This window comes from Rana temporaria, chromosome 5 (genome assembly GCF_905171775.1).
Source record: "Rana temporaria chromosome 5, aRanTem1.1, whole genome shotgun sequence".
NCBI lineage: Eukaryota > Metazoa > Chordata > Amphibia > Anura > Ranidae > Rana > Rana temporaria.
In genome coordinates this window covers 410,747,625-410,771,219 of record NC_053493.1, presented here as the reverse complement: position 1 = coordinate 410,771,219, position 23,595 = coordinate 410,747,625, and the positions used below count along the sequence as shown (strand labels likewise).

At 46.6% G+C, this 23,595-nt stretch overlaps 1 protein-coding gene across 1 annotated transcript in view; it reads right to left on the bottom strand.

Annotated features, from left to right (window-relative positions):
• The window catches only part of DENND3 (DENN domain containing 3), a 150,473-nt gene extending 142,202 nt beyond the window's left edge, over positions 1-8,271 (bottom strand). The window contains exon 1 of the mRNA XM_040355040.1: positions 4,496-8,271. Coding sequence (XP_040210974.1) covers positions 4,496-4,582 — 87 coding nt within the window. The 5' untranslated portion in view covers positions 4,583-8,271. The remainder of the gene's footprint in view (positions 1-4,495) is intronic.
• Between the last annotated feature and the right edge of the window lie 15,324 nt (positions 8,272-23,595).

The following is a 23,595-nucleotide window of genomic DNA, read 5'->3' as shown; positions in this document are numbered from 1 at the left end:
TGTTTTTCCTTATCCCCATCTAAGCGATGTGGTCATAAACTTGGCAGGCTGCCTGTTTTTTTTACAGCTATCAGCTGTGAGCAGAGAACTCCGCATTGAATCTGAAAATGCTTTAAGATCACGAGGGGGGGGGGGGGGGGGGTCGGAGAATCGCGATCTGATTCTTTATCGATTAATCGTGCAGCTTTACCGGAAGTTCTCCCTGTTGACAGAATCCAATAGCCCCACGGGAGGGATTTCACCATGCAGATTGAATGTGTGGACGGGTGGAATCAATATTCTTTCGTTTAAAACCAGCTGGTTGAACAGATTAATCATGTATGACCTGCCTTAGGCCCCGTACACACGAGAGGATCTATCCGCTGGAATTGATCTGCGGATCAGTTCCAGCGGATAGATCCGCTGGTGTGTACATCCCAGCGGATCTTTTTCCGCGGATTTTTTTCGGCCCGACCGATTTCCAGCGGATAAAAATTTCTTAGCATGCTAAGAAATCTATCCGCTGGAATCGGCTTCAGCGGATCGATCCGGTGGTCTGTACAGACTCACCGGATCGATCCGTCCGATTCCCTCCCTCGCATGCGTCGTAATGATTCGACGCATGCGTAGGTATCCTTATATGACAGCGTCGCGCACGTCGCCGCGTCATCATCGCGGCGACGGCGCGACACGTCATCGCGAAGGGATTTCGGCGCGGATTTCCATCCGATGGTGAGTACACTCCATCGGATCCAAATCCGGGGAAATCCTCAAGAGGATTTATTCGCGGATACGGTCCGGCGGACCGTATCCGCGGATCAATCCTCTCGTCTGTACCCGGCATTAATCTTCAAGTAGAGCGATTAACCACTTTACCACCGCGCCAATTCTGGCACTTCTCTCCTTCATGTAAAAATCACAATTATTTTGATAGAAAATTAATCAGAACCCCCAAACATTATATATATTTTTTTTTAGCAGACACCCTAGGGAATAAAATGGCGGTCATTGCAACTTTTTTTCTCGCACGGTATTTGCGCAATAATTTTTCAAACGCCTTTTTTTGGGTGAAAAAAAATACGGTTTCGTGAATTAAGAAATAACAAAACAGTAAAGTTAGCCAAATTTTTTTGTAAAATGTGAAAGAGGATGTTACGCCGAGTAACACTTTTTTTACATTTTTTTTTTTATCACTTTTATTCCTATTACAAGGAATGTAAACATCCCACAAATAGAGCTTTCTTTTGGTGGTATTTGATCACCTCTGCGGTTTTTATTTTTTGCGCTATAAAACAAAAATAGTGCGACAATTTAGAAAAAAAAATTATATTTTTTACTTTTTGCTATAATAAATATCCCCCAAAAATATATTTAAAAAAATGTTCTTCCTCAGTTTAGGCCGATACGTATTCTTCTACATACTTTTCGTAAAAAAAAAAAAAAAAAAATTGCAATAAGCATTTATTGATTGGTTTGCGCAAAAGTTATAGCGTTTACAAAATAGGGGGTATTTTTATAGCATTTTTATTAATGATTTTTTTTTTTTTACTAGTAATGGTGGCGATCAACGATTTTTTTTTCGGTACTCCGACATTATGGCGGACACTTTTGACACATTTTTGGGACCATTGGCATTTTTATAGTGATCAGTGCTATAAAAATGCATTGGATTACTATAAAAATGCCACTGGCAGTGAAGGGGTTAACACTAGGGGGCGGGGAAGGGGTCAAGTATGTTCCCTGGGTGTGTTCCAACTGTAGGGGGCCTGCGCGAGAGCCGACGTACAGCTACGGGCTCTCGCGCAGAGGAGCCGACCTGCCGCCGTAAAATGACGGCGGCTGGTCGGCAAGTAGTTAATGAATAAAAATAAAAAAAACACACAGCAAAGTGATCCCAATTTTTTTCTAGATTGTAACACATGTTACACCGTGAGAATCGTGATTCGTGATTCTAAGCAAAAAAAAATTGCGATTACCATTTTAGCCAGAACCGTGCAGCTCTGAGGCCCCATACACACGATAGAATTTATCCGCGAATACGGTCCAGCGGACCGTTTCCGCGGATAAATCCTCTCGAGGATTTCAGCAGATTTTAATGCGATGGAGTGTACTCACCATCGCATTGAAATCCGCGCCGAAATCCTCTGGCGTTGACGTGTCGCGCCGTCGCCGCGATTATGACGCGGCGACGTGCGCGACGCTGTCATATAAGGAATTCCACGCATGCGTCGAATCATTACGACGCATGCGGGGGATCCCTTCGGACGGATGGATCCGGTGAGTCTATACAGACCAGCGGATCCATCCGTTGGGATGGACTCCAGCAGATGGATATGTTCTGCATGTCAGCAAATATTCGATCTGCTGGAATCCATCCCAGGGGAGATATATCCGCGGAAAAAGATCCGCTGGCGTGTACACACCATAGGATCTATCCGCTGAAACCCGTTCGCTGGGATTTATCTGCGGATGGATTCTATGGTGTGTACGGGGCCTAACCCCTATGCAGATCTTCCCTATATCTAATGCTATCACATTTAGGTGAACTCATGCAGGAGATGCGACCTACCCAAGTTCAGGCAAATATCCTGGAAGCATTGATAATATTTATACAGGGAGAGGACACAATGTTATACAAATTGCTATTCATGTATTGAATGAAATGTGTGCACTGTAATGAGCCTGAGCAAAGTTACATCTGTTTACAGACCCGCAACATTGAAAACTCAACTGCACCCAGGGCCAAACTTCATGGACCTTTAATTCCCACCCGGCCACTGCACATCACATATACAGCCAGGTGGGTGCTCTCTCTCCTTCCGAGTGGGCGTTCAGGAGCGTCCCTCAGAAGGAGGGGGATCGCACGTGCGTGTTCCCGCGCAGCGGCGCGATCCTGATGCACTCGTGTCACATTGGCCTAAACTAAGGGAAAAAAATATACCGTATTTATCGGCGTATACCGTGCACTTTTTTGCCCTGAAAATCAGGGCAAAATCGTGGGCCGAGTTTGAATACTGCGCCGACATATACCGAGCGCAGTACACTCGTGTATTGTCGGGCAGTCTCGGCTCCTCCCGCGCTGACATCCTGGACGTACAGGACGTCAGCGCGAGAGTAGCCGAGCATTGCCGACAATACACGAGTGTACTGCGCTCTGTATATGTTGGCGCAGTATTCAAACTTGGCGTAAGAAACGAGCGGGGAGGACGCGAGGACGCCGCAGAAGGATGCCGGACCCGAGGAAGAGGACACCCGAAGCCGCAGACGGACGCCGGACCCGACGAGGCCGCCGATGGACGCCGCGCAAGACACCAAAACTAAGTACAAAAAAACTTTTTTCCACAGGATTCGGGGCAACTTTAGGGGTGCGCGCTATACGCGGGAGCGCGCTATACCCCGATAAATACGATATATATATATATATATATTACACACACATACATATACACACACACACACAGGAATTTTTTTTATAGCAAAATGTAAAAAAAAATAGAAAACCGCAGAGGTGATCAAATACCACCAAAATAAAGTTTTCCCGCGGGGAGCGATCCGGGACGACGGCGCGGCTATTCGTTTATAGCCGCTCCGTCGTGATCGCTCCCCGGAGCTGAAGAACGGGGAGAGCCGTATGTAAACACGGCTTCCCCGTGCTTCACTGTGGCGGCGCATCGATCGAGTGATCCCTTTTATAGGGAGACTCGATCGATGACGTCAGCCCTACAGCCACACCCCCCTACAGTTGTAAATACACACTAGGTGAACCCCAACTCCTACAGCGCCCCCTAGTGGTTAACTCCCAAACTGCAACTGTCATTTTCACAATAAACAATGCAATTTAAATGCATTTTTTGCTGTGAAAATGACAAAGGTCCCAAAAATGTGTCAAAATTGTCCAAAGTGTTCGCCATAATGTCGCAGTTACGAAGAAAAAAAAAAAAGAAAAAAAAAAATCGCTGATCGCCGCCAATAGTAGTAGAAAAAAAAAAAAATTATAAAAATGCAAAAAAACTATCCCCTATTTTGTAAGCGCTATAAATTTTGCGCAAACCAAATCGATAAACACTTATTGCGATTTTTTTTTACCAAAAATAATTAGAAGAATACGTATCGGCCTAAACTGAGCAAAAAAAAAAAAAATTTATATGTTTTTGGGGGATATTTATTATAGCAAAAAGTAAAAAATATTGAATTTTTTTCAAAATTGTCGCTCTATTTTTGTTTATAGTGCAAAAAATAAAAACCGCAGAGGTGATCAAATACCACTAAAAGAAAGCTCTATTTGTGGGGAAAAAAGGATGCCAATTTTGTTTGGGAGCCACGTCGCACGACCGCGCAATTGTCTTTTACAGCGACGCAGTGCCGAATTGTAAAAACGCCTTTGGGCATTTAGCAGCATATTGGTCCGGGGCTTAAGTGGTTAATAATGTATCAGCTCTTTTGTTAGGATTTTTTTTTTTTCTGAAGTGAAACTGCGTTAGAAAGCCACCACATCATGACGTCCGTCTCCGCTTACCTTGTTTATCTCCCTCAGTTTGTCTGTGGAAGCGCCAACAAGCACACAAATCTCCAGTAACCCCGAGGGCAGCTGCGAATCTTCCATCGTCACAAACTCGTCTGAAAGGTCCCGGTCGACCAAGTGCAGATAAGGACGTAAAAACCACCGATGGGTACTAGCGGAGTCTGCAAGTTCATGGAAGCCAAAAAGCGGAAGAGTGCCAAGGCATGGAAGTGGTCTTCAAAAATAATAAATAAAACAATTTATGAAAACACGAGAGCAGGACAGTCTCACCGAAAGGTGAAGTAGTGCGTCAAATTATATCCAGAGGTCAACGGCTCGGATTAAATAATCCGAAACTGATAAGCACTCAACAATCGAAAATAATTCCAAAGCTTCACAATGAAAGAACTAAACATGTATCCAAGGCTGGTATGCAGTCATAGTGATGATACAGGAGACACGTTTTTTGGCCACGATTCTTGTCTCATCCAAAAAAAAAACTCTGGTGGATACAAATGTATCAATTCAGCATTGGTCAAAAAATTACTTGTAGTAGATGCAAAGAGATACAGGTGATTTCGTTTTTTTTAAATATTGCTTTATCAATTTTTCAGCAATCCAAATTTCAGCCACAATGGTTGGACCTAAAATCTGAAAGCATCCAGGAGGAGTAGACAAAACCAATATGGGAATGTGTAGAAGTGCAACACTGGACTAAGGAACTTAAATTAATAGCAATATATTAGAGTTTATCAATAATTTAAAACAAGGCTGGACAAAGCCCAGGTGCCAGGAAGCCAACGCTCCTTAAATAGTAAAGCTGGTGTCCAACTCTTGAAGTCTTCTCTCGTTATGGTCTATGGAGCTGGTTCCCGGACTAGTTCCTGAATTCCATATTGATTCGTCTACCCCAGTAGTCAGATGTCTTGGGTCGGAGAGTGACTAGTAGTAAAAAAGTTGACTTTTTTTAAGACTGGAAAATGGAAATACATAGGAAGTGGTCCAAGGCTCTTTTAGACATGGCTTCTGTTAGGAAACAAAAATGGTGAGGTCTCCAGGAACACCTTAAGGACGGCACCAGAATCCAGAACGATGGCGTGGGTCTGAGAGTGACCAGTAGTCCCTCTAACTTGGCTTTTTTTAAAGACTTGAATAGGCAAATATATATATTCTCTTCTAGAAGGGTCTTCAGTTAGGAAACAGAAATGGTGAGGTCTCCGGGAGCACCACGAAGAGGGATCCAGAATCCAAAATGATGGCTTGGGTCTGGGAGTGACCAGTAGTCCCTCTAACTTGGCTTTTTTAAAGGCTTGAATAGGCAAATATATATATATTCTCTTCTAGAAGGGTCTTCAGTTAGGAAACAGAAATGGTGAGGTCTCCAGGAACCCCATGAGGAAGGTATGAGAATCCAGAACGATGGCTTGGGTCTGAGAGTGACCAGTAGTCCCTCTAACTCAGCTTTTTTAAAGACTTGGATAGGCAAATATATACAAAAAGCCCCAAGGCTCTTCTAGAAGGGTGTTCAGTTAGGAAACAGAAATGGTAAATTCTCCAGGAACACCATGAGGAAGGTACCAGAATCCAGAACGATGGCTTGGGTCTGGGAGTGACCAGTAGTCCCTCTAACTTGGGTTTTTTAAAAGTCTTGAATAGGCAAATATATATATTCTCTTCTAGAAGGGTCTTCGGTTAGGAAACAGTAATGGTGAGGTCTCCAGGAACACCACAAGGAAGGCTCCAAAATCCAAAACAATGGCTAGGAAAGAAATACAAGTGAAGATCTCACTTCCAGCTGATCAAACTCAAAGAAAATTCCAGGAGGGCAACTCAGAAACTATCCAGAAGCCGAGGTAGTCTTGAAGCTCAGAATTTGGTAGACACCCACCAACGAGGTGGCAAGTTTTCCAAGCAGTAGTTCAACAATCACGTGCTGGAGGAGAAGAGCTTCACAGGGATTTCCAGTTTGACGGTTAAGAATTGTGCAGCGCAGCAAAATAGAAAATTGAGGAACAGTAGTGTAGCGTGAAGGCTGAGCCAGAAAAATTTGGTGCACTATTTTTGTGACAAGCTATATTAAGGACAGTAACGTAGGAAAAGGAAGGAAGGATAGTCAGGATCTGGAGGAACTGTAATTTGGGATCAGAGCCAGGAAAATACACAAATCCCAGAAATACAGCAGGAGTGTAGACAGGATCAGGTGGGTAGTGCAGGACCACTACACTAAAAGGATCAGCAGAATAGGATCACGATGGGCGTGTTGAAGACAAAGCTAGCAATATTAAAGATTAGGAGGCTAGAACAGAGGAACAGTGAAGGAGATGGTCGGGATCAAAGGCTAATCCAAATTCTGAGCTGGATGGATAGACAGGATAAAAGGCGACTAATGCAGAGGCACAGCTGGGTGTAAACCTAGCATCAAAATTATGAGGGGGGGGGACTGATAGGTGGGGGTTCAGACTGAGGGGTGCAGTCCAGGATCACTGATTAGTGGGTATCCGGTGTACTGCAAAAGTGGGTATCCTGGGTTAGGAGTGCGGCTTACAGCTATCCGGCATCAAACGTCCATCCCAGGAGTACAGCTTTGTGACTGTCAGAGTTTAGGAGTGCAGCTCAGGAGTACAGCTTTTAAAAGGTATGCAGGAACAGGAGTACAGCTTTTAAAAGGTATGCAGGAACAGGAGTACAGCTTTGTGACTATCAGAGTTTATGAGTGCAGTTTAGTACAGTTTTAAAAGGTATGCAGGAACAGGGGTACAGCTTTTAAAAGGTATGCAGGAACAGGAGTAAAGCTTTAAAGGTATCCAGGAACAGGGGTACAGCTTTGAGAGTATCCAGGTTTACCAGCTCAGGAGTACAGCTGGTGGATATCCAGGTTCAGTAGTGCAGTTTAGGAGTACAGCTATGTGGACATCCAGGGTTAGGAGTAGATATCCAAGAACAGGAGTACAGCTTTAAAGGTATGCAGGAACAGGAGTACAGCTTTAAAATTTATCCAGGAACAGGAGTACAGCTTTGTGAGTATCCAGGTTTATCAGCTAAGGAGTACAGCTGGTGGATATCCAGGATCAGTAGTGCAGTTTAGGAGTACAGCTATGTGGACATCCAGGATTAGGAGTAGATATCCAGGAACAGGAGTACAGCTTTAAAGGTATGCAAAAACAGGAGTACAGCTTTGTGACAGAGTTTAGGAGTGCAGCTCAGGAGTACAGCTTTAAAAGGTATCCAGGAACAGGAGTACAACTTTAAAGGTATCCAGGAACAGGAGTACAGCTTTGTGAGTATCCAGGTTTATCAGCTCAGGAGTACAGCTGGTGGATATCCAGGATCAGTAATGCAGTTTTGGAGTACAGCTATATGGACATCCAGGGTTAGGAGTACAGCCAGGTATAGATATCCAGGATCGGGAGCGCAGCGAGGCATCCAGGATAAGGGCTGCGGTTCAGTGAGTATCACAAAAGCTGTGCAGGAAAACACATCAGGGACAATACAGATCAGCTGTGCAGTCCAATGCAGGGGAGTGGATAGCCAGGACTAAGGAGGTAGTGCAAGCCAGCCAGGTTCAGAAGAACAGTCCAGCTGTACAAGTAGGCAGTACCCAGGGGGGGAGGGGGGATATCAGAGAAGCAGGACAGGAGGAATCATGATAGAAGGGATCAGGAAAGCAGGACAGGAGAGATCAGGACAGGCAGGGTCAGGGAAGCAAAACAGGAGGGATCAGTGCAGGTAAAATCAGGGAAGCAGGACAGGAGAGATCAGGACAGGAGGGATCAGGGCAGGCAGGATCAGGGCAGGCAGGATCAGGGAGGCAGGGCAGGAGGGATCAGGGAAGCAGGACAGGAGGGATCAGGGAAGCAGGACAGGAGGGATCAGGGAAGCAGGACAGGAGGAATCAGGGAAGCAAGACAGGAGGGATCAGGGAAGCAGGACAGGAGGAATCAGGGAAGCAGGACAGGAGGAATCAGGGAAGCAGGACAGGAGGAATCAGGGAAGCAAGACAAGAGGGATCAGGGAAGCAAGACAAGAGGGATCAGGGAAGCAAGACAAGAGGGATCAGGGAAGCAAGACAAGAGGGATCAGGGAAGCAAGACAAGAGGGATCAGGGAAGCAAGACAAGAGGGATCAGGGAAGCAAGACAAGAGGGATCAGGGAAGCAAGACAAGAGGGATCAGGGAAGCAAGACAGGAGGGACCAGGGCAGGCAGGGTCAGGGAAGCAGGACAGGCAGGGTCAGAGGAGCAAAGCAGGACAGGAGGGATCAGGCAGTCAGGGAAGCAGGACAGGAGGGACCAGGGCAGGCAGGATCAGAGAAGCAAGACAGGCAGGGTCAGAGGAGCAAAGCAGGACAGGAGGGATCAGGGCAGGCAGGATCAGAGAAGCAAGACAGGCAGGGTCAGAGGAGCAAAGCAGGACAGGAGGGATCAGGGCAGGCAGGATCAGAGGAGCAAAGCAGGACAGGAGGGATCAGGCAGGCAGGGAAGCAGGACAGGAGGGATCAGGGCAGGCAGGATCAGAGGAGCAAAGCAGGACAGGAGGGATCAGGCAGGCAGGGAAGCAGGACAGGAGGGATCAGGGCAGGCAGGATCAGAGGAGCAAAGCAGGACAGGAGGGATCAGGCAGGCAGGGAAGCAGGACAGGAGGGATCAGGCAGGCAGGGAAGCAGGACAGGAGGGATCAGGAAGGCAGGGAAGCAGGACAGGAGGGATCAGGAAGGCAGGACATCAGGGAGACTAGGCAGGATCAGAGGAGCAGGCAGGACAATGCAGGCAGTAGTCCAGTCAGGTACAATCCGGGATCAGAAGGCCGCAGAGGAGTGCCCAGGCTGGGATCCTCCATGTAGTACAGTCCGCCCTGCACCCATCTCAGCAGAGCCCGGCACCTTCAGCGCCTCTGAAGCACCGTCACTTCTCCTCCCACCACCTCACTGACACCCGGGGGACTGACTCTACTCAAACCACGCCCAAAGTTACTTAGACCGGTTATGAAAACTCCGCCTAAAGCTCGTTGCCCAATCGCCAACTACAAACAAACCCGCCAGGTAACTCCACCCACAACAGACTCCGGAGACGGTAACCATAGCGGCGAAAAGTTTGGTAGCCACGCCCAGAACCCGAAGAGCCTATGGTGCTCCGTGTTTGCAAGTCCACCTGGCTTACATCCCCAGCCGCAAGCGAGCGTAGCCACGCCCTCGAGTTCACAAGGACCCTAGGACCCATGTGGGGTGTGCGTGGAAATGAAACCACGCCCCTAGTCTGAGGTGCTGGGCGCGAAATGCCTGAGTCTAGTTTACCTCACGGGGTTACCTGAGGGTTGATGTGTGAGGGAATGTAATGATGGCTGATAAAAAAGTGTATTGAGGAATTCAGTCAGTGTACAGTGCATGCAATGTGTAAAATACAGGAGGAAGTTACAGGGTAGTACAATGGTGTGGAAAAAGTCCTATTGGGAATTAAAGTGACTCTGTCATCAGAAAAGTATGGCGGCCACCATTGCTGACCTCTCTAATAAAGAGACCCTGTCACCTGACCATTCCAATAAATATTATTTTCCATTAAATGATATGTGCATTTAACCCCTTAACGCTGGCTCTACGCACATATATACAGCAGTGCAGAGGAAGGCGTTGGCCAATCCCGCGCTGCTGCAGTGCAGTTTGGCCGTAGCGCGGGTGTGCCGGTGATTTCCCACATCACGCATTTTTGACAAGTTTTCCGCATCGCCGTACAGCCGTGGAATCTCTCAGCCTGTTCTGTCATTGGCTTGTACAAGTTGCTGTACGCCAACACCTGTGACTTCCGGGCGCAGAAATATGATGAATTGTGGCGGTGTACGCCTGAAAGTGGTCGTGCCCACGAGCCATAAGGCTAGGTTCAAATTACCACGTGTAGGGAATACGTGCAATAATCATGCATTTTCCCAACACAGAAAGACGCACCGCCATTCACGGTGCTTTTACACTGGGATGGCGGGTCCGTTAGTGGTAAAGCGCTGCTAGTTTTAGTGGCGCTTTACCGCTATTTAGGCAGCAGTTTTCGGCCGCTAGTGGCCCGCTGTTTACTGTTTTGGACCCCTATTAGAGCCTATGGCTCTAATCAGGTGCTTCCAAAAAATACTCCGCCGCTGTAATTCAGGTGTCCGGCGCCCGACAAGGGGCCGGACACCTTAATAGGGTGTGGCAGAGGTGACCATACATAGATTCATTCAATGCATGAATCTATCTATGGTGATAGAGCGGTGCCAGGAGAGAGGGGGCAGCGCTCGTGCGTCCCTTATGGATGCACCACCACTGCCCCAGCGTGAAAGAACTCGGACTTTCACATTCAGGTGGCATGGGAGGCAGATTTCAGGCGATTTACAGGCGCCATTTCTAGCGCTAAAATGCCTGAAAACTGCCTCAGTGTGAAAGTAGCCTTAACAGGAGCGAGTTGGTACCATTATTTGTTAATGACACCCCCACACATCGGCATCTACAGCACCATTCAGTTCGGTGTGCCATGTTTTCGGAAAAGAGTCAGGGACTTCTTTTCTGCGTTTCATTGAAACAAAAGGACTACCTTACATGTGATGCACAGGATCACCTGAAAAATGCATGGAAACGCGCCTGCGCTCAGTCGCACCTGTAGGTGTGAGCCAAGACTAAGAATTTGTGGTATGAGGTCATTAAGCACCAAAGCTTTCAAAGTAACCCCCCGCCCCCCTCCTCAAATCACACTCTCATATCCACACGTACAGTGGCTAGGCTGCTGCTGAACAGGCCCGGATTAACTCCCTTTGCCACCCCAAGGCCGGGGCCTTCAATGCCCCCCCTCCCCCCCCCCCCACAAAGCACTTGCGCCGACGTATCTCCAGATAAGCCGCGTAAGTACAAACATGCGCCGTCGTATCTGTGCGCCGGACCCACAAACTAAGATACGCCTAAAAACAGGCTTCATCCCAATGACGTAACTTGCCTACGCCGGCGTAGAGTGGGCGCATATTTACGCTGGACGCATGTGGCGCTCCCATTGATTTTGTATTCAAATATGCAAATGAGGGAGATACGGCGATTCACGAACGTACATGCGCCCGACGCAGGCTACGCGATGTGCGCGTAAGTTATACGTCCGGCGTAAAGTTATGCCCCATAAAGGAGGTGTAACTCAGCAGCATCCATGCAAAGGTCTGCACCAGGGAACCCAAGCCGGCGTAATTTACGTTGGACGTGTTTGACTGGGCGTAGATTACGTTCAGGGCGTACATAGTGATCTGGCGTATCTTAGGCAGCTGTTCTGGTTGTGAGCATGCGCACAGGGATGCGTCCATGTCCAGGCGCATGCGCAGTTCGTTATACGTATCTGTCTGGCGCTCAGCCCATCATTTGCATGGGGTTACAGGCAGCTCATTTGCATGTCTCACACCCACTTCCACCTACGCTGGATTACGCCTTAGAAACCCAGCGCAGTTTTGGGAGCACTGGCTTTGTGAATTCCGTGCTTGCCTCTCTGCGCTGTGTCGGCGTAGCGTATATTATTTGCGCTACGGCAGCATAAATGTGCGCTGCTGTCTGTGAATCCGGGCCTATATATATATATATATATATATATATATATATATATACATATATATATATATATATATATATATATATATATATATATAAAATAAACAGCTACAGGATAGCAAAAGATGCCAAAGAAAGAGGAAAAGTACAAAGCAGAGAGAGAGGGGAGGAGATAATGTATACCATACCTCTCCGTACCAGGGCCAGCCATCAGTGGCGTCTCCAGCTTTCATATTTAGGGGGGCACATGGGGGGACAGAAACAAAAGTAGGGGGACCAACTATAAAATGCAATTATATATATATCCTGGGGCCCTTTACTTCTGTTGTGGGGCCCTTTATTACGAGACCCTTTCATGGACGGGAGAAATCAGTCTGTTTTTTCTCTGTCACTGAGATAATGGGAGGCTTGAGTCCTTTCTGAAGTCGCTCTCCTCCCTGCCAATGAGGATGCAAGGGGAGGGAGCAGATCGAGCGGCGATGGCTATGCGAGCGACTCTCATATTATGCACAGAATCAGCGAACAGAGGGAGGGGGAGAAATCCCCCGCAGGAGCTGTCAGGGATGCTCTGCTTCTCAGGAGAGCCTGTGTCCACTCGGCGGTGAACCAAGCAAGATGCGGGACACCAGCTACATACAGAAACAAAAATGTGTTTTAATTGGGTGGGGCACAGCATAATTTTGGGGGGGTCAGGGCCCCCTCTGGCCCCCCCTTAGTGACGCCACTGCCAGCCATCCAAATCCCAATTCAATCGGATTTAGAAGGCCTTATGAGGTTTCCAGTAGGTTCTGATATTCTGGGGTATATAGGAATTCATGCCAGTAGAACCATTTTAGTCAGAATTTTTCACAAGTACCTTGGTCAGTGTCAGTTCAGAAATATTAACCTTAAATGAAAATTTTGCGATGGAAGGTGGTTGTCGTTGTTTCCATCAGTCTGGTATGCAATTCCATGCTACATTACCGAACAGTGTCAAAATTGAACGCCAATCAGATGAACTGGGAAAAGTATGACAGTGCAGTAGAAAGAAGGTGGAATCCATTGGGAATTTCACAGTAGCTGCGTGAATTTCTGAGTAATGTGGTAAATGTCTGACCAGAAAGGGTGCAGTAAATCACGGGACCAAAACACATGTACAACGTCCCCCACTTCCTCCCCCCGGAGCTCAGTTTTGAGGCCTCTTGCACGTGGGCTGTCTAGCTTAGGGTGACCAGACATCCCTGGTTTCAGGGGACAGTCCCCAGATTGAGGACACTGTCCCCAGTTTTGTCCCCAGATTGCATTTGAACAGGGGTTGGGGCAATTTCAAAGACAGTCAGTGCAGAATAAAAAAAAAATATCTGCATTACACACCCCCACTCCGCCGCTCCTAGTAGCTTGGGGGGAGGGGGGTGTATTTTGTTTCCATTATCTGTGCCCCTTTCTGATGATCATGTGCTGGTCGGAGCAAAGGGAATATGTCTTCAGTTTCAGGTGCATGCCCATTCAGCTCCGCTCTTTTGTGTCCTTTTGCATTGGCTCAAGTCCCGGCCAACCGCCTGCCTGCTTATCTCCTTGCCTTCCCTGGCACAGTGATCTTCTTCCGCTCCCCACCCAGTAGTAGCCTGGGGAGTGAGACTTGACAGGCTGTGAGGCAGCAGTGGCGACGGGCAGAGAGTCGCTGATTGCCACCATTACTAGTAAAAAAAAAAATATGTCCCCGGATTTAATTTTAAAAATCTGGTCACCTTAGTCTAGCTGCTGTGTGTGCATCTCAACGCTGTGGTGCACCTAGGAGGGACAGGTGTAGCGTTCAGCCCCGATGCCTGCAGACAGTCAGTGGGCTGCATTCAAGAAGCAATTGCGCCTGTGTAACCATAGTTACACAGGCGCAATTGCTTACTTGCCCCGGCGTAACTAATGCTCCTGATTCAGGAACCTCGTTACGCCGACTGCAGCCTAAGATATGCGCGGCATAAGGCTCTTATGCCCGCATATCTTAGGCTGCATTCTTGCGATGGTCGCTAGGTGGCGTTCTTGTTGTGCTCAGCGTATAGTATGCAAATTGCATACTAACGCCGATTCACAACGTTGCGCGAGCCCTGCCTACGCAGTTTACGACGTTTCCGTACGGCGTTTTTCGCGTAAGGCTGCCCCTGCTATTAGCAGGGGCAGCCAATGTTACGTATACCCGTCGTTCCCGCGTCGCGAAATTTCAAATTTACGTAGTTTGCGTAAGTGATTCGTGAATGGCGCTGGACGCCATTCACGTTCACTTTGAAGCAAATGACGTCCTTGCGACGTCATTTGCCGCAATGCACGTCGGGAACGTTTCCCGACGGAGCATGCGCTCTACGATCGGCGCGGGAACGCGCCTAATTTAAATGATTCCCGCCCCCTATGGGATCATTTAAATTGCGCGCGCTTACGCCGGGCGTTTTGCTGGCGCGCCCACGCAATTTACGAAGCTACTGCTCCGTGAATCAAGGGCAGCGCAGTAAATTTGCGGGGGCGCAGGGCAAAAACGTTGCCCTGCGCCTCCGTAAAAAAAGCGCAAATCTACCTGAATCCAGCCCAATGTCTATTGCAGACTGGAGCTGGACTGAGCTGAACCAAATGGCCTGTGCATTCGTGACTCCATGTTCAAGGGGCCATAAATGTTGAACCTTCTCATAATCTTTGTGTATTAACAAGATGTATAATGTAATTTTTATTTTAGAAAGGATATTTTGCATGAAGAGTGGTTGCTTACCTGTGATAAGCAGCAGCTGACACAGAAAATGAGACAGGGTAGGCCAAAGATGTGGTCTACAGTGTCTCAGGAGAGCACCAAAGGGTATGCTTTGTGGTTGTCACATTTACATTTCCCATATGTGTTTACCAAAAATCTGATGAGTCATATAGAAATATCTAATGCTACCGTGTTTCCCCGAAAATAAGACTGGGTCTTATGCCGCGTACACACCATCGTTTTCTGCGATGGAAAAATGCGACGCTTTATGTGCTTTAAAAAAACGTCATTTTTCAAACTTCAATTTGAACAACGACGTAGCATACACACCATCGCTTTTTCACAACGCTCTAGCACAGCGCAGTTCCGTCAATCACGCACGACGTCACTATAAAGGGTCGTTTCCATGCGGAAGACGGCCTCTTTTGCTGATATCGTGTTGCTGCGTGTTAGTAAAAGTTTGGTGAGATACGATTCGTGATTTTCAGTGACTGTGCTTTAAATATCGTTTTCTTGTCTATAAGCTGGAAAACACCTTAACGAATGTGCTGATTCCATTCTGAACAGTCGTTTTACATGAATGAGCGCTGCCGTCTCCTAACTTGCTTCTGAGAATGCGCGGGCTTAAATCGACGTTTTTACGTACACACGGTCAATGTTTAGAACACAGAAAACGACGTCGGCCAAAAACGACACATAAAATTGAAGCATGCTTCAATTTTTTTCTGTCGTTTTTTAGAAGACATAAAACGACGTTTTTGCCCACACACGGTCAATTAAATTGACGTTTTTGAAAATGACGTTTTTTTCCATCGCAGAAAACGATGGTGTGTACGCGGCATTATGCCGCGTACATACGATCATTTTTCCCAACTTCATCATTAAAACGATTTTGCCCTCACACTATCGTTTTTAAAAAATGATCTAGCAAAGAGCGGTGACGTACAACACGTACGACGGCACTATAAAGGGGAAGTTCCATTCGCCTTTGGGCTGCTTTAGCCGATTCCGTGTTAGTAAAAGACGATTCGCGCTTTTTTGTCTGTTACAGCGTGATGAATGTGCTTACTCCATTATGAACGGTAGTTTTACCAGAACGAGCGCTCCCGTCTCATAACTTGCTGCTGAGCATGCGCGGGTTTTTTACGTCGTTTTAGCCCACACACGATCATTTTTTACAACCCGAAAAACGACATCGTTTTAAAACGACGTTAAAAAATGCAGCATGTTCGAATTTTTTTTTTTTGTCGTTTTTCAGAACCTGAAAAATGATGTGAAGCCCACACACGATCATTTTAAATTACATTTTTGAAAAACAACGTTTTTTTCATGCCGAAAAATTATCGTGTGTACGCGGCATAATATTAATTTTGGGTACAAAAAATACACTAGGGCCTATTTTCAGGGGATGTCTTATAAAGCTCCCGGTCTTCTCCCCCCTGTCAGTTCAGGAGTCAGTATTTTGACATTTTAATACCCCAAAAAAAACATCTTAAGCCCCCGTACACACGTTTAGGCTTTTCCCCAGCCAAACTCACATCGGAATTCCGACAGAATTCCATCGGAGTAAAAGAGAACATGTTCTCTAATCTAAACTCCGATGGAATTCCTCGGAATATCCAATGGAATTACTCCGATGGGGCATACACATGGTCGGAATTTCCGATGGAAAAAGTCAGTCAGACTTTTTCCATCGGAAATTCCGATCGTGTGTACGGGGCATAAGGTAAAATCCTTATACAATTCTGTAGTCTGTTTTATAGGGGGATTGTGCTGGTTTCGGGTGCAGTGTGTCTCCATTTGTGGCAGTTTTAAAAAAAAAATACCTTTTTGTACAGCTCCGCAGGGGGCTCACATGATCTTCCTCTGCTCTTCTCCGCCCGGAGATCCCAGGCGACATCAGCCCGCTCCGAGAACTTCAGAGGGAGGGGCCGCAGATGTCAGCCGGGAGAAGTAGAGAAGAAAGGAAGAGCCGTGATCCCGCTGACGTCAGCCCGCTCCGAGAACTGCAGGGGAAGGGGCCACAAGGGGCCACAGAGGAGCAGAGAAGAGAGGAAGAGCCGCCATCCCAGCTGATGTCAGCCCGCTCCAAGCACTAAAGAGGGAGGGGCCGTCAGCCGGGTGGAGAAGGAAAGGCGTAGATCTCTGATTATATCTGGTAGTTATAAATGGGGTATTTTACATGGTGCTGTTGCAGTGGGAGACACACTGGACCTGGGATCTCTTTCCCAAACGGATTACAGCCTTTTTCATTAACTTTACTAGGGCTTATTTTTGGGGTAGGGCTTATTTTGCAGCCCTCCCTGATAAACAAGATAGGTCTTATTTTTGGGGTAGGGCTTATTTTGGGGGAAACACGGTAATCAGGGCAAAGCTAGAAGGTTCCATATTTGCTCTTTGGGCAGCAACTATTGACTATTATTATTATCATTATTATTATTATTTAATCTGGATTTATCAATAAAGTTTAAAACTTATATGATTTTTTGGATTTTTGGATAGAGAATTGGAATGGTTAAAACATTTTTTTTTTTTTATCCTTTGTGCCAGCAGAAAAACTTTAACCACATTTGGTCCTAGACTCTAAACCAGCATTTCTCAACCATCTTACAACAGAGGAACTGGTCTCAGAGAACCCCTACTGAGATTAGTCCATTAAGGTTCTTTGGGAAAATGGCCCTTACATTAGTGATCAGTGGGAAGAATGTTCCCCCTAACAACAGTGGTGTTTGACCTAGAACTATCCTGGCACTATCAGATGGAAGGTCAATTAGCAACAGCTCAAGGAACCCTTAACAACCTCTTAAGGAACCCTAGGGTTCCATAGATCCCTGGTCGAGAATGGCTGCTCTAAACCATTTCCAACACTCTGGCCTTCGACACACAAAGAAATTGCAAATCGACATTTTTATGGAGCGCTGTTTCTCCGACCCAGGGATAAAATTTGTCTTGTCACCAAAACAATTAGCCACAAAGCTTGTTACATAAAATTTCCCACTTTATAGCAGACATTATGTTATCACCACAAAGATCAATCTGGTCAGCTACAAAGTTTATCTCAAGTTATCAAATTCTTTCCATGTTTCATTGAGACTTCCTGAATATAATCTCACATCCCCTATCTCTAGCTGCTCTCTCAGCCAGTCGGCAGAATGGCACGACTGGGCACAGGCACATACAGGTACGTTGCCCTTTAAGTGCCCAGCCGTGGGTCGCGCGCGGCGGCGTGTTCGCAACCCAGTCCGAAGCTCCGTGACCGCACCCGCGGACCTGATCGCCGCCGGTGTCCCGCGATCGGTCACAGGAGCTGAAGAACGGGGAGAGGTGAGTGTAACCACACCTTCCCTGTTCTTCTCTGTGGCAGTGTTACTGATCGTCTGTTCCCCCCCTACAGTAAGAATCACTCCCTTAGGGCACACTTAACCCCTTAGCGCCCCCTAGTGGTTAACCCCTTCACTGCCGTTGTTATTTTCACAGTAATCGGTGCACTGTGAAAATGACAATGATCCCAAAAATGTGTCAAAAGTGTCCGATGTGTCCGCCATAATGTCGCAGTCATGAAAAAAATGATTAATAAAAATGCCATAAAACTATCCCCTTTGTTGTAAATGCTATAACTTTTATGCAAACCAATCAATAAACGCTTATTGCGATTTTTCTTTTACCAAAAATAAGCAGAAGAATACGTATCGGCCTAAACTGAGGATTTTTTTATATATATATATATATTTTTTTTTTTTTGGGGGGGGGGGGGGGATATTTATTATAGCAAAAAGTAAAAAATATTGAATTTTTTTCAAAATTGTCGCTCTATTTTTGTTTATAGCACAAAAAATAAAAACCGCAGAGGTGATCAAATACCACCAAAAGAAAGCTCAATTTTGTTTGGGAGCCACGTCGCACGACCGCGCAATTGTTAGTTAAAGAAACGCAGTGCCAAAAAGGGGCCAGGTCCATTACCTGCATAATGGTCCGGTTCTTAAAGCGGGCCCGGGTCTATAAGCCAGCAGCTACAAATACTGCAGCTGCTGGCTTTTAATATTAGGGCACTTACCTGTCCTGGAGTCCAGCGACGTCGGCAGCAGAGGACGAGCGATCGCTCGTCACTCTGCTGCCCCCACCACCATCCTCGGTGAGGGAATCAGGAAGTGAAGCGCTCCGGATTCACTGCCCGATTCCCTACGGCGCATGCGCGAGTCACGCAGTGCCGTCCTCACTGGTTACCATTGTGTTCTGGGAGCCACGTGTTTCCCAGAACACAGCGGGCAGAGGCGGTAAGTGACGTACTCCCTGCAGAGTCCCCGCAGAGAGGACTCCCAGAAGTGGGTGCAAATAACCGTCTTTGACAGGTATCTGCACCCCCCTCCCCCTGAAAGGTGTCAAATGTGACACCGGAGGGGGGGAGGGTTCCGATGAGTGGAAGTTCCACTTTAGGGTGGAGCTCCGCTTTAAGTGGTTAAAGTCCAATATGTGAACAATTAGTTGTTCACATATTGGACTTTCATGGCTGTAATTTAATTGTACACCCGTTGTTTTTATGCCATTGAAATTTGTATAAATTTATGTAATATTGGAAGGTTAATTTTAGCGCATTATTACTTTATTAATTCAGCATTTGAAATGGTTGCAGCTTTTGGTTCACAACAGCGCTTAAGTACACAATGACCCCTGCATCTCCAGAGCACCAAGGGCCTCCTTTGTCACCTTATGACCACTGAAACCACACAGCACCAAGGGCATCCTTTGTCACTCCATAACCCCTGCCACTCCAGAGTACGATGGGCATCCTGTGTTACCCAGTGACCCTCCATGACACCTTCACCTCCATGTACCCTCTGGTATGTTCCTGTAATTTCCTGTGGCTATGAACCCCTGTGCAGGACAGGTAGGTGACTTATCTTCTGGCTTCTAAATTTGTGGTTGGACATCTTTCTATAAAAATCTGCATATTGTTATCAGGGTTTCATCATCTGCTGATCATTACTGCAACTCAGGTCTCTTGCAGCGCATATCTGCTCTAATCCACTCATATTACATAAATCTGCCATGACTATTATTATTATTTTATTCATACAGGATCATCATATTCTATTGTAGTTTACAGTATTGTAGTAATCTACATTAAAGGAAAACAGTCATGAGAGTAATATGTAAGCTGTCACCGCTGACTTTTTTTCTCCCCGTACTTTAATATGTTGTTCACTATGACAGATATTCAATACCAACACCGAACATAACAGGAAACAAAGGTGCAGGATCCTGATAACAGTTTTATCCTCATATAAGCAATTGCCAAAAGGGAGTGCCCGCAGTATGGAGAGTTTAAGATAGATGGTAACCCTAACTGGATGACATTTAGTTTGATAAAGAACCGTGGATCATAAATAAAGTTCTTGTTTCACTGTTTTTCATCCTTTGCTGCATCTTAGGCCCCACACACACGAGAGAATTTATCCGCGGATACGGTCCAGCGGACCGTTTCCACGGATAAATCCTCTCAAAGATTTCCGCAGATTTCTATGCGATGGAGTGTACACACCATCGCATTGAAATCCGTGCGGAAATCCTCTGGCGATGACGTGTCGCGCCGTCGCCGCGATTATGACGCGGCGACGGGCGCGACGCTGTCATATAAGGAATTCCACGCATGCATCAAATCATTACGACGCGTGCGGGGAATCCCTTTGGACGGATGGATCCGGTGAGTCTGTACAGACGAGCGGATCCATCCGTTGGGATGGATTCCAGCAGATAGATTTGTTTAGCATGTCAGCGAATATTCGATCTGCTGGAATCCATCCCAGGGGAGATATATCCGCGGAAAAAGATCCGCTGGAGTGTACACACCATAGGATCTATCCGCTGAAACCCATTTGCTGGGATTTATCTGCGGATGGATTCTATGGTGTGTACGGGGCCTGAGTGTTGGTGATCTCCTGCAACCTATTTCCAAAAACTTCTAGGTAGATTCACAAAGAGTTAGGCCGGCTTATCAGTAGATAAGCCAACCTAACTCTGAATCTACGCCGGCGTTTGTTTAAGCGTATGCTCAAACAGAGATACGCTTAAACAAAGCTAAGATAGGCCGGCTTGCGCCGTTCTATCTTAGCTTGCAATGTTTCTGCTGGCCGCTAGATGGCGCTTCCATTGCGGCCGGCTTAGATTATGTAAATGAGGGGATACGCCGATTCACGAACGTACGCCAGGCCTACGCCGTCGAATTACGTCGTTTCCGTAAGGGATAGGCCGCCTAAAGTTAGAGCTATGCTCTAGTGGACTAGTAATGTTAAAGTATGGCCGCCGTTCCCGCCGCGAGGTTCGAAATGTTTGCGTTGTTTGCGTAAGTCGTCTGCGAATCGGGAGTTACGTCGTTTACGTCCACGTCGAAATCAATAGGCCCGTACGGCGTACTTAGCCGCAGTGCGCACTGGGAAATGAAGTCGCCCGGCGCATGCGCAGTGTCAAAAAACTTCAAAAAACGTGAGGTCAAGCCTCATTTCCATACAACACGCCCCCCTCCAAGCAATTTGAATTAGGCGCCCTTACGCCCGCTCGTTTTTGGCTACGCCGCCGTAGATTAGCAGGTAAGTTAAATTGTGAATGGCATTTCTTGGGCTGGTTTCTTTATGGTGATAACAGTGGACTATGCCTGTGTAAAGTGTGTTGAATTGACCACTTTTAATCCCTGTTGGAAGCAAGTGACCATGTAGGAGTACAATAAGTACACAGGGGCCGAGTGTTGTCACCCTGTAACAGGAAGTAACAGTAACAGGAAGTGCTTGAACAAGGACCTGCATGGCAGAACCACCAAGGATTATTTTAACCGCTCTATAGCACTTTTACTGCTTCAGGGCGGCAGCTGTGTGCCGGTGTTCTGACGAGAAATGCCCCCTGTCGAAAAATGCCCGCGCATGCTCAGCGCTTGAACAGTACGGAGTCACCGAAAGCTTCCGAACATCGGAATTTACGATCAGCTGTAGACCGTGCCTGCGCACAATAGCCGTCATTGTGACGTACGCTCCCGATGCTCTTGCAACTCTCCATCATTACAAAATACGCCCCCTTCTGTAGGCATCCGCTCCTCACACACGCCCATCATGAAGACATCTGCCCCTTGCAGAGTTGCACGAGCATCCGAAGTGTGTGGCACAATGTCGGCTATTGTGCGCAGGCACCGTCTACAGCTGATCGTAAATTCTGATGTTCGGAAGCTTTCGGCGGCTCTGTACTGCGCAAGCGCTGCCCATGCGCAGTACCAGGCGGGCATTATTCGACATGGGGGCATTTCTCATATATATATGCGTGATACATCACTTCTGCCTGCAGGGGGCGCATACGCCACCAGTGCGCTGCCGGGGTCGGGCACTCGATGTCCGCCAGCATTCTCCGATCATCGGGCAGAGACTCAGAACGGAGCTCTGCCTATGTAAACAAGGCAGAGTTCCGTTCTGACTGAGGGTAAAGGATGGATTTTGTGTTTCTGCAAAGCACGGACTCAAATCCATCTCTTCCCCTAGAAAAAGCAGCACACATAAACACTGGTTAGGCACACAGGTAACCCTCTTGATCGCCCTAGATCTTTAAGCTCTTCCCAGCCAGTGTCATTTGTACAGTGACATTGTATTGTTAGCACTGATCACTATATTAGTGTCACTGTTTCCCGCAAAGTGTCAGTTAGTGTCCAATTGACCGCCGCAATATCGCAGTCCCGCTATACGTCCCTGATAGCCGCCATTATTAGTATAAAAATAAATAAAAATTACAGTATATATCACATGGTTTGTAGATGATTAACATTCGTGTAAACCACACCTCCCTACTTTTTGAGATGGGAAAGAGGGACACATATCAAAAGTATGCAGGCATAGGACACACCCCTTGCCACGCCCCTTAAAGGAGAATTGTACAAAAAAACAAGATTGGTTAAACCCAAAAGAGATTTTTTTTACCACTACTATTCCTTTACATTGGCTTTAAGAATTTACAATTGCAGCAATTTAGAAATCAGATGAAAGCACTGGGAAACAATTTTTGATAGATAAAAAGTGCATTTTATATACAACTATATAGATCAGACCAAAATGAGGGACAAATGTAGAGGAAAGAGGGACAGAGGGGCATTGCTCCAAATCAGGGACAGTCCCTCGAAATCAGGGACAGTTGTAAACCAATCAATATACGCATTATTGGTATTTTATTTACTAAAAATATGTTGCAGAATAAATATTGGGTACATTTATGAAGAAATAAAAAAAATTCCATTTGTTTTTATTGGATATGTTTTATAGCAGAAAGTAAAACATATATTTTTTTTTCAAAATTGTCTGCTTTTTTTGTTTATAGCACAAAAAATAAAAAAAACGCAGAGGTGATCAAATACCACCAAAAGAACGTTCTATTTGTGGGAAAAAATTACATAAATTATTTGTGTACAGCGTTGCGCAACCACGCAATTGTGGTCACCCTACAGCACATGCACCATTCTACCTCACCGGGGTACAGGGGCGGACTGACAACTCATGGGGCCCCCGGGCAATAGAAGATTATGGGCCCCCTGGGCTTAGAGATGGCCACCATGCCAGGAGGCATTACAGAGGCGGGGCAGATAAAATCTCAGGATTTTCACATCAAAAGCATGTCGGTTTTGGACATATCAGGGACAGATGTTAAAAATACACAGATTTTTACATACTGTACCTGTTTTTAAAGAGCCTGGCAACCCTGATGGGGCCCCCTAGTGGCATGGGGCCCTCGGGCAGTGCCTCAATGGTCAGTCCGCCCCTGCCAGGGTACTAGCTGTCTCTTCATGTTTTTTGCGGCTGAAATATCAGTTGAAAACAGTGGCCTGGATTCAGAGAGCAATTGC